The 12,597-nt window shown below is 45.2% G+C and overlaps 1 protein-coding gene across 12 annotated transcripts in view; it reads right to left on the minus strand.

Moving 5' to 3' along the window:
* Positions 1–12,597, minus strand: part of LOC130297385 (platelet endothelial cell adhesion molecule-like) — a 385,117-nt gene that overhangs the window by 108,879 nt on the left and 263,641 nt on the right. For all 12 annotated transcript variants that reach the window (XR_008849504.1, XR_008849503.1, XM_056549812.1 and 9 more), the window contains 2 exons: positions 6,210–6,482; positions 5,312–5,590 (listed from right to left, as the gene is read on the minus strand). Coding sequence is in view for 10 of the 12 variants with exons in the window: in XM_056549812.1 (XP_056405787.1) it covers positions 5,312–5,590; positions 6,210–6,482 (552 nt within the window). In the remaining 2 variants the exon portion in view is untranslated. The remainder of the gene's footprint in view (positions 1–5,311; positions 5,591–6,209; positions 6,483–12,597) is intronic.

Below are 12,597 nucleotides of genomic sequence, written 5' to 3' on the forward strand. Positions count from 1 at the left end.
CCTGGGGTCCAGATCCATGAGATCCAGATCCCTGAGGACCAGATCCCTGAGGTCCTCACTGTTAACAAGACCTTGCTCTGAATATTCCGCACTGACTACAACCCTCTGTTGTCCGTCACTGAGCTACTGCCTGATCCATTCTACAATGTGGGATCCAATCTCATAGACTGCAGTTTATTGATTAGTCTTTTATGTGGACAGTGTCAGTTACTAACATCTAGATAGGTGATGTCTTCTGGCCCTCCGCCATCTAGAACGCTGGTCCCCCAATCAAAATAATCAGTATGATTAGTCACATGATCTCCCTGAAGTAAATCTGTGTTGTCTTTCATCTTGCAATCCTATCCTTTAGTAAAGTTTCCATTAATTTCCCCACTATTAATGTCAGACTTACTGGCCTATAGTTGCCTGATTCCTCTCTACTACCTTTCTTGTTACCATTGATTGGCTAAATAAATCTGTTAGCGGTTTTGCTAGTACACCGCTGAGCTCTTGTAATAATTTTGGGTGTATCAGGCCCCTGTGACTTATTTGTCTTTATTTAGACAGCAGACTCAGAACCTCTTCCTCTGTAAAGACACATGCATCCCTAACTGAGGTCCCTCTCCTTCATTTTCTTCTGTAAAAACTCTAGAGAAGTCATCCTTCAGGCCGTCAGCTCACCCTTCATCCTCTTTTACATACCTTCCTTTCTTTGTTGTTAAAGGGGTACTCTGCCCCTAGACATCTTATCCCCTATCCAAAGGATAGGGGATAAGATGTCAGATCACGGAGGTCCCACTGCTGGGGACCCCCGGGATCTCGGCTGCAGCACCCACCTCAACGGCTTCCGGCAACGCTGGAGGCTTGGGATCCCAACCACGTGAGCGAAAGAGCGTGACGTCACGTCTCGGCCCCTGTGGGACGCCATGCCACGCCCCTCAATGCAAGTCTATGGGAGGGGGCGTGACGGCCATCACGCCCCCTCCCATAGGCTTGCATTGAAGGGGCGGGGCGTGACATCACACGAGGGCGGAGCCGTGACGTCACAACGCTCCGGCCCCTTGATCGACAGTAATCAGACCTGGAGCGGGAACTGATTTTAACGGGGTGCGGCGTGGAAGATCACGGGGGTCCCCAGCGGCTGGACCCCCGCGATCAGGCATCTTATCCCTATCCTTTGGATAGGGGATAAGATGTCTAAGCACCGGAGTACCCCTTTAATGTATTTATTCCTTGTTGTAATTTCCTTTTTTTATTTATATATCTGTAGAATGTCTCATTCTCTCTTCTCACTGACTGATCTCGTTTCTCTTCTGCTTTATAACTTCTCTATCTTCTTTGATCTGGGTTTTTCTACAAATACTGAAAGCAGCTTTTAGTTTATAGTCTTTTTTATGATTTTGGCCCCATCTGTAGAGTACCACAGGGGGTCTCTCTCAGGGGGCTTTTACTGAGAAGCCTAACACAATTATCAGTTGCCTTCAATAATGCTACTTTGGACTCCATGTAATCCGGCCCAGTCTGATCGGACTTATTTACCACAATCTCATTTTTGAAAAATCTGTTTTCCTAAAATCTAAACCTTTAGTTTTTATGTGGTGGGACTGCTTCACTGTTCTTATAATAAACCACACTGACTGGTGCTCACTAGATCCCACACTGACTGATGATCACTAGATCCCGCACTGACTGGGGATCACTAGACCCCACACTGGTAATCACTAGACCCCACACTGACTGGTAACCACTAGATCCCACACTGACTGGTAATCACTAGACCCCACACTGACTGGGGATCACTAGACCCCACACTGACTGGTGATCACTAGACCCCACACTGACTGGTGATCACTAGACCCCACACTGACTGGTAATCACTAGACCCCACACTGACTGGGGATCACTAGACCCCACACTGACTGGCGATCACTAAACTCCACACTGACTGGGGATCACTAGATCCCACACTGACTGGGGATCACTAGGCCACACACTGACTGGTGATCACTAGACCCCACACTGACTGGTGATCACTAGATCCCACACTGACTGGTAACCACTAGATCCCACACTGACTGGTGATCACTAGACCCCACACTGACTGGGGATCACTAGATCCCACACTGACTGGTGATCACTAAACCCCACACTGACTGGGGATCACTAGACCCCACACTGACTGGCGATCACTAAACTCCACACTGACTGGGGATCACTAGATCCCACACTGACTGGGGATCACTAGGCCACACACTGACTGGTGATCACTAGACCCCACACTGACTGGTAATCACTAGATCCCACACTGACTGGTAACCACTAGATCCCACACTGACTGGTGATCACTAAACCCCATACTGACTGGTGATCACTAGACCCCATACTGACTTGTAATCACTAGACCCCACACTGACTTGTAATCACTAGATCCCACGATGACTGGGGATCACTAGATCCCACACTGACTGGTGTTCACTAGACCCCACACTGACTGGTGATCACTAGACCCCACACTGACTGGTGATCACTAGACCCCACACTGACTGGTGATCACTAGACCCCACATTGACTGGTAATCACTAGATCCCACAGTGACTGGAGATCACTAGATCCCACACTGACTGGTGATCACTAGACCCCACACTGACTGGGGATCACTAGACCCCACACTGACTGGTGATCACTAAACTCCACACTGACTGGGGATCACTAGATCCCACACTGACTGGGGATCACTAGATCCCACACTGACTGGGGATCACTAGGCCCCACACTGACTGGGGATCACTAGGCCCCACACTGACTGGTAATCACTAGACCCCACACTGACTGGTAATCACTAGATCCCTCACTGACTGGTAACCACTAGATCCCACACTGACTGGTAATCACTAGACCCCACACTGACTTGTAATCACTAGATACCCCGCTGACTGGGGATCACTAGATCCCCCACTGACTGGGGATCACTAGATCCCACACTGACTGGTGTTCACTAGACCCCACACTGACTGATCACTAGACCCCACATTGACTGGTAATCACTAGATCCCACAGTGACTGGTGATCACTAGATCCCACACTGACTGGTGATCACTAGATCCCACACTGACTGGTGATCACTAGACCCCACACTGACTGGGGATCACTAGACCCCACACTGACTGCGGATCACTAGACTCCACACTGACTGGGATCACTAGACCCCACACTGACTGGGGATCACTAGACCCCACACTGACTGGGGATCACTAGACCCCACACTGACTGGTGATCACTAGACCCCACACTGACTGGGGATCACTAGATCCCACACTGACCGGTGATCACTAGACCCCACACTGACTGGTGATCACTAGACCCCACACTGACTGGGGATCACTAGACCCCACATTGACTGGTGATCACTAGATCCCACACTGACTGGTGATCACTATACCCCACACTGACTGGGGATCACTAGACCCCACACTGACTGGTGATCACTAGATCCCAAGCTTTCCTCTACAGTTATACAGATACTGAATCTCCATTAATGAATACTTAATCTAAGATGTCCTCCTTAAGGTCGGCTCTGCATCTACTTGTTGTAGAGATGATCCCAGTAGGGAATTTAGAATATCTGTTCTCCGGGCATCAGGAAGATTAAAGTCTCCCATAATGATAACATCTTCTTTTAATGTCATTTTAACTATTTCCTCCACTAGTGAATCATCTAATTTCTTTACTTGGCCAAGCGGTATATCACACTTACACGAGTTACTGTACGATTACCAAACTGCAACCTTACCCAAACTGACTCTATGTTGGTCTGACTAACTTGTATTAGGTTGGATTTTATGCCACCTTTCACATATACAATGAGTACCCTGGTATTGATATATCCCAGTCATTTCTCTCATTGAACCATGTCTCAGTAACTTATTCCCTTATTCCCTAAACTGCGAGCATTTGTAGACAAGACTCTGAACTCGTCACTTCTTAACTTATGTGCTACTTGCATGTTCCGGTTATTGTTTAGGGGGAACTGGACTGATGGATTATCACCCTTTGCGTGTTTGTTTTTAGTGACAAAATGAGTGCAGAATTCCTGCGAAGATTCTGAATGAATTTTGTGTGAATTCCACACAAATCCCGTGGAAGGGTGAAAATGGCAAAAAAATTGATTTTCCTGATGATTTCCTGAAATGATTCCTCTCCAATTCTGTTCCAGTTCCTTAGTGTGAACCTACCCTAATAGTCACCAACCATAGAAGAAAAGAGCAACTAGGCACTGCAGTCTCCAATGCATAAACGGACAGGACCATATATGGTCAGAAACCGCAATAAAGACCAAGCGGTGCTCAAATGCTAAATAAAGTGATGTCCAAAAGAGTGCAACAAAACATAAGCAAAACAACAAAGAGAGTTAAAGTGCAGGTGCAGGGGACGTGTGTACAGGCAACCATCCATTTCACATAAGGCCAGAAGAAGCATCAAAAAGATGTGAAACAGATGGGTGCCTCTACACAAAATGCATGGTTACCTCTACATGAAACGGATGGTTGCCTTTGCACATAACGGATGGTTGCCTCTGCACACGTCCCCTGCCCCTGCATTTCAACTTTCTCTGTTGTTGTTATAACGCTTATGTTCTATATGAGTATTGTATGTCTAATAGTCTCCTATGAGGCTTAAAAAGTGTAAAATAAAAATAATTTTTTTATATATATATATATATATATATATATAAAGCTTCCCCCCCCCCCAAATAATAAAAATATAAAATGCCTCCCTTTTCCCATTAAAAAGTAAAAAAATAAAGTAAAGAAAAGAAACATTGGAAATGTCTGAACTAATAAAATATAATGTTTATGATCCCACACGGTGCACCTATTCATCTAATAAGGCTGCTGGTGCTGGAGATCCCCCAGATGAGCTGATTAAACTTGGGCTCCATTCACACTACTGGTTTATGAAGTCTTACGTATGTTGCTCACGTTGGTACTGATTTTGGCTGTTTTTGCTGAGGGTAAGCAGGAGGGATCTGATAGGTGATGATGTCATCGTGTAGTTTACAGGAAGTCAGCTGACCCAAGACTAACTTTTTTTGTGGACCAGGCTGGTGATCACATGGCCCAGTTACAGTAATGAACCATATGGATGCAGCTGTGCTGAAATTAAGCAGATGGCGATGTAGGAATAGTGATGGGGAATGTGGATGATAAAACTAACAGCCTGGAGTGCTTCTTTAACCTCTTCAATGCTGTAGCCCACCAAGGATAATCTAAACTGCTGCCCTAGATGACTGGACGCTGGCCCTTTAAGTGTAGTCTCTGTAAGTACTCACCATAGATGTTTATGTCCAGGGGTTCACTTAGTTTTGTGATGTTGGCTATTGTGACCTGACACACATAGGATCCACTTAATGACTCCATCGCGTTCATGTGAAACCTTCCTCCTCTCCTTGTGATTTTTCTCTTTGTTGTTAAGAATTTATACTCCAGATTATTTGCCGTTTGCTGCGATAAACCATCGACCAAGCAGCTCAGGGTCATGGACTCGTCCTCATGGATGAACTGATTGCTGCTCGTCCTCTGCAGCTTCAGATGGGGTCTGGGGAATAGTTCTGAAAAAGAGATGTAATGTGTCAGAGAGAGGGAGAAGAAATAGTGAGGGTGGGGGGTGGTGAAGAATAGTGAGTGCAGCTGTGGAGCATAAGACCTGATGTAACAGCAGAATAGTGAGTGCAGCTCTGGAGGATAAGACCTGATGTAACAGCAGAATAGTGAGTGCAGCTCTGGAGGATAAGACATGATGTAACAGCAGAATAGTGAGTGCAGCTCTGGAGGATAAGACATGATGTAACAGCAGAATAGTGAGTGCAGCTGTGGAGGATAAGACATGATGTAACAGCAGAATAGTGAGTACAGCTCTGGAGGATAAGACATGATGTAACAGCAGAATAGTGAGTGCAGCTCTGGAGGATAAGACATGATGTAACAGCAGAATAGTGAGTGCAGCTCTGGAGGATAAGACATGATGTAACAGCAGAATAGTGAGTGCAGCTCTGGAGGATAAGACATGATGTAACAGCAGAATAGTGAGTGCAGCTCTGGAGGATAAGACGTGATGTAACAGCAGAATAGTGAGTGCAGCTGTGGAGGATAAGACGTGATGTAACAGCAGAATAGTGAAATGACATGTCAGGCTCCACGTGATGGGCGGTACATGGGGCTGTCACTCACCGATTATGACTATCTTGGCGCTGTTGGACTTGGAGGTTTTCCTGCTCTCCACCTTACAGGTGTAGTTGCCCATGTCCTCCACTGTGGCAACTCGAGAGTAGAACAAGGTATTTGTGGTGGAGCTGTCGATAATCTGTCCGTCCTTCTGCAGTGTCAGCTTCATGTCTTCTGAACGCTTCGGAGCCTCCTGAACAGAACACAGCACCGACATGTTTTTTCCTTCAGTGAAGTTGAGTGACGGTGAAACCTCGATCCTGGGTGTACTGAACTGAGCTGTGGAGAGATGGAGCAGTAATATAGAGCCGAAATATGTCCTATGTCTAAATAATACACACATTATAACTACAGAGAATGTATGATATACATGAAAGAAGTCCTACCTACAGGGACAAGTCACTAGACCTACACGAGAGGTGTCCTACCTACAGGGACAAGTCACTAGACCTACACGAGAGGTGTCCTATCTGCAGGGACAAGTCACTAGACCTACACGAGAGGTGTCCTACCTACAGGGACAAGTCACTAGACCTACACGAGAGGTGTCCTACCTACAGGGACAAGTCACTAGATATACATGAAAGAAGTCCTACCTACAGGGACAAGTCACTAGACCTACACGAGAGGTGTCCTACCTACAGGGACAAGTCACTAGATATACATGAAAGAAGTCCTACCTACAGGGACAAGTCACTAGACCTACACGAGAGGTGTCCTATCTGCAGGGACAAGTCACTAGACCTACACGAGAGGTGTCCTACCTACAGGGACAAGTCACTAGACCTACACGAGAGGTGTCCTACCTACAGGGACAAGTCACTAGATATACATGAAAGAAGTCCTACCTACAGGGACAAGTCACTAGACCTACACGAGAGGTGTCCTACCTACAGGGACAAGTCACTAGATATACATGAAAGAAGTCCTACCTACAGGGACAAGTCACTAGACCTACACGAGAGGTGTCCTACCTACAGGGACAAGTCACTAGATATACATGAAAGAAGTCCTACCTACAGGGACAAGTCACTAGACCTACACGAGAGGTGTCCTACCTACAGGGACAAGTCATTAGACCTACACGAGAGGTGTCCTACCTACAGGGACAAGTCACTAGACCTACACGAGAGGTGTCCTACCTACAGGGACAAGTCATTAGACCTACACGAGAGGTGTCCTACCTACAGGGACAAGTCACTAGATATACATGAAAGAAGTCCTACCTACAGGGACAAGTCACTAGACCTACACGAGAGGTGTCCTATCTGCAGGGACAAGTCACTAGACCTACACGAGAGGTGTCCTACCTACAGGGACAAGTCACTAGACCTACACGAGAGGTGTCCTATCTGCAGGGGCAAGTCACTAGATATATATGAAAGAAGTCTTACCTACAGGAACAAAGTCACTAGACCTACACGAGAGGTGTCCTACCTACAGGAACAAGTCACTAGACCTACACGAGAGGTGTTCCATCTACAGGGACAAGTCACTAGACCTACACGAGAGGTGTCCTACCTACAGGAACAAAGTCACTAGACCTACACGAGAGGTGTCCTACCTACAGGAACAAGTCACTAGACCTACACGAGAGGTGTTCCATCTACAGGGACAATTCACTAGACCTACACGAGAGGTGTCCTACCTACAGGGACAAGTCACTAGAGATCTAGAGGAGCAAAATGCAACATTGAGGGCAATTGACAATCTTACAGAGCAAGCAGTTAGTGGGGTAGAAATGGAGGTTGGAGAAACTAGCCAGGAGGCCCAATTAGGGAGCTGGGTTAATGTAGTTAGAGGGACTGGAAAGGGGGCAAGGAAAAGGAAGGTCACTTCTGCTTCTGATCTCCCAAGTAAAATTGCCAAGTTGGGCAATGATGCGAGGGCCTCAGTATCAGAGATGGCAACCCTAGTGGATACTGGTCTCCCTAACAGCCGGGGGAACAGCTCAACTAGTAGTGTGGGGGATGGTAACGCAGGTAGGCCAAGACAGTTAGTTGTGGTAGGGGATTCTATAATCAGGAAGACGAATAGAATAATTTGTCACCAAGACCACCTCAACCGAATGGTTTGCTGTCTCCCTGCCAGGGTTCGGCATGTGGTGGAAAGGGTGGACAAATTACTAGGGGGGCTGGGGATGACCCAGCTGTCGTGGTCCATGTGGGGACCAACGACAGAATACATGGTAGGTGGAGGTCCTTGAAGAATAATTACAAGGAACTAGGTGCCAAGCTGAAGGGAAGGACCTCTAAGGTTGTGTTCTCTGGAATACTTCCTGTGCCATGCGCATCGCAGGAAAGACAGCGGGAGCTTAGGGAGTTAAATGCATGGCTTAAGTCATGGTGTGAGGGGGAAGGGTTTGGGTTTTTAGAGCACTGGGCTGACTTTTCATTGGGGTACAAACTCTATTCTACGGATAATTTGCACCTGAATGGAAGGGGGTCCGCTGTGCTGGGGGAGATAATCCTGGAAGGGGTGGCTGAGTATTTAAACTAGGTGAGCGGGGGGGAGGATAATAAAGCAAAGAAAGCAGACAGTGGGATGGATAGGTTAGAGAGGGGTCAGGACATAATGGTGGGTGGAGAGGAGTCCTGTGGGGGAGGTTAAGAGCAGTGGATAAGGAGATCCATGGGTTACAAACCAGCCGTAAAAATAAATGTAGCCCGAAAAATTGTAATCCCAATAATTCAAAAAATTCCATTAACCCCAATAACTCAATAACTACAATAAGCCCCATTAACTCAAAAAATACCGTTAGCCCCAATAACTTAAATAACAACGTTAGACCCAATAACGCAAAAAATCCCATTAGCCCCAATAACTTAAATAATAACGTTAGACCCAATAACTCAAAAAATCCCATTAGCCCCAATAACTTAAATAGTACAATTAGCCCTTATAACTCAAATAATAACATTAACCCCAATAACTCTGAAAATCCCATTAGTGAGACTATATGTGTAAAACTTAATGGAAATGTAAAGTGTATGTTCACAAATGCCAGAAGCCTAGCAAATAAAATGGGGGAGCTGGAGGCCTTGATACTGGAGGAACATATTGATATAGTTGGGGTCACTGAGACATGGCTGGTGATATAGTTGGGGTCACTGAGACATGGCTGGTGATATAGTTGGGGTCACTGAGACATGGCTGGACTCCTCACATGACTGGGCCGTTAATCTTCAGGGGTTTACATTGTTTCGCAAAGATAGAATGAACAGAAAAGGTGGTGGAGTCTGTCTGTATGTAAGAAATGGTATGAAAGTCAGTGTGAACGATGCCATAGTGTGTGATGATTCTGAGGAGGTGGAATCACTGTGGGTAGAATTACAAAAGGAGGGAAATACTGAAAAAATAATATTTGGTGTAATCTACAGACCCCCTAATTTCACTGAAGAGATAGAAGGTCGGCTGCATAAACAAATAGAGAGGGCTGCCCGGGCAGGTACAGTGGTAATAATGGGAGATTGTAACTATCCAGATATAGATTGGGGTCCGGGGTTGGCTAAAACTACAAAGGGGCGACAATTCCTAAATTTATTGCAGGATAATTTTATGGGCCAGTTTGTGGAGGACCCAACAAGAAGTGATGCCTTGTTGGATCTGATCATTTCCAACAACGCAGAGCTGGTTGGTAATGTAACTGTGCGGGAAAACCTTGGGAATAGCGACCACAATATAGTTACTTTTCACTTAAAATGTAGAAAACAAAGACAGACGGGGAAAGCAAAAACATATAACTTTAAAAAGGCAAATTTCCCTGGGCTGAGATCTGCACTACAGGACATAGACTGGGGGGAGGGGTTCTCAAATACTGATACAGAAGGTAAATGGGACATCTTTATATTAACTCTAAATAACTATACAGCTAAATATATACCAAAGGGGAACAAATATAGACGATTAAAACTAAATCCTACATGGCTGACAAATGAGGTTAAAAGAGCAATAAACAACAAAAAAATAGCCTTCAAAAAATACAAATCTGATGGGTCAGCTATAACATTTAAACAGTACAAGGAACTTAATAAAATCTGTAAAAATGTAATAAAAACAGCAAAAATTCAAAACGAGAGACAGGTGGCCAAAGAAAGCAAAACTAATCCTAAATATTTTTTTAGATATATAAATACAAAAAAACCAAGGACAGAGCATGTAGGACCCCTTAATAATGATAATGGGGAGGTTGTCACGGGCGATCAAGAGAAGGCGGAGCTACTGAATGGGTTCTTTAGTTCTGTATACACTATGGAAGAAGGAGCTGACATTGGCCAGGTCAGTGCTGGTAACACATCATGTACAGGTCAGTGCTGGTAACACATCATGTAATGTACTGAACTGGCTTAATGTAAAGATGGTACAAGGTAAGTTAAGTAAAGTAAATGTAAGCAAATCCCCAGGACCGGATGGACTACACCCAAGAGTTCTTAGAGAGGTAAGTTCAGTAATATCTGTACCCTTGTTCATGATATTTAGAGATTCTCTGGTGTCTGGTATTGTGCCAAGGGACTGGCGCAAGGCTAATGTGGTACCAATCTTCAAGAAGGGCTCTAGGTCTTCGCCAGGCAATTATAGACCGGTAAGTCTAACGTGCATTGTGGGTAAATTGTTTGAAGGACTTATAAGGGATTACATAGAGGAATACATAGGGGATAATTGTATTATAAGTGATAGCCAGCATGGGTTTACTAAGGATAGAAGTTGTCACCAATCTAATTTACTTTTATGAAGAGGTGAGTAGAAGCCTTGACAGAGGAATGGCTGTGGATATAGAGGGGGGGCTGTGTATATAGAGGGGGGGCTGTGTATATAGAGGAATGGCTGTGTATATAGAGGGGGGGCTGTGTATATAGAGGAATGGCTGTGGATATAGTGTTTCTGGATTTTGCCAAAGCGTTTGATACTGTCCCTCACAGACGTCTGACAGGTAAGTTAAGGTCCTTGGGCTTGGAAACTTTAGTTTGTAACTGGATTGAACACTGGCTCATGGATCGTACCCAGAGAGTGGTGGTCAATGATTCGTACTCTGATTGGTCCCCGGTAATTAGTGGTGTACCCCAAGGTTCAGTACTGGGCCCGCTGTTGTTTAATTTATTTATCAATGATATAGAGGATGGTATTTAAAGCTCTGTTTCTATCTTTGCAGATGACACCAAGCTTTGTAGCACGGTACAGTCTATAGAGGATGTGTATATAGAGGGGGGGGGGGTACAGTCTATAGAGGATGTGCATAAGTTACAAGATGACTTGGATAGACTAAGTGTCTGGGCATCCACTTGGCAAATGAGGTTCAATGTGGATAAATGTAAAGTTATGCATCTGGGTACTAATAACCTGCATGCATCGTATGTCTTAGGGGGGCTGTGTATATAGAGGGGGGCTGTGTATATAGAGGGGGGCTGTGTATATAGAGGGGGGCTGTGTATACTAATAACCTGCAGCGTCGTATGTCTTAGGGGGGATTAAACTGTCAGCGTCACTGGTAGAGAAGGATCTGGGTGACTTGTAGATCACAGACTACAGAATAGCACAATGTCAGGCTGCTGCTTCCAAAGCCGGCAGGATATTGTCATGTATAAAAAGAGGCCTGGACTCAAGGGACAGGGACATAATACTCCCCCTTTATAAAGCATTGGTACGGCCTCACCTGGAATATGCTGTTCAGTTTTGGTCGCCTGTTCATAAAAGGGACACTGTGGAGCTGGAAAGGGTGCAGAGACGCGCGACTAAACTAATATGGGGCATGGAACATCTTAGCTATGAGGAGCGATTAAAGGAGTTACAATTGTTTAGTCTTGAGAAGAGACTTTCAAGGGGGGATATGATAAACGTATATAAGTATATAAATGGCCCATACAAAAAATATGGAGAAAAACTGTTCCAGGTTAAACCCCCCAAAGGACGAGGGGGCACTCCCTCCGTCTGGAGAAGAAAAGGTTTAGTCTAAAGGGGCGACACGCCTTCTTTACAGTGAGGACTGTGAATTTATGGAATGGTCTATCTCAGGAACTGGTCACAGCAGGAACAATTAACAGCTTTAAAACAGGGTTAGATACATTCCTGGAACAAAATAACATTAAAGCTTATGCAGAATTATAAAACTACATCACTTTCCCTTATCCCCTTACACCCTTTACTTCAATTCCCTGGTTGGACTTGATGGACGTATGTCTCTTTTTAACCATACTAACTATGTAACTATGTAACTACACGAGAGGTGTCCTACCTACAGGGACAATTCTCTAGACCTACACGAGAGGTGTCCTACTTACAGGGACAAGTCACTAGACCTACACGAGAGGTGTCCTACCTACAGGGACAAGTCACTAGATATACATGAAAGAAGTCCTACCTACAGGAACAAGTCACTAGACCTACACGAGAGGTGTCC

Source organism: Hyla sarda, chromosome 13 (assembly GCF_029499605.1).
Source record: "Hyla sarda isolate aHylSar1 chromosome 13, aHylSar1.hap1, whole genome shotgun sequence".
Classification (NCBI taxonomy): Eukaryota; Metazoa; Chordata; class Amphibia; order Anura; family Hylidae; genus Hyla; species Hyla sarda.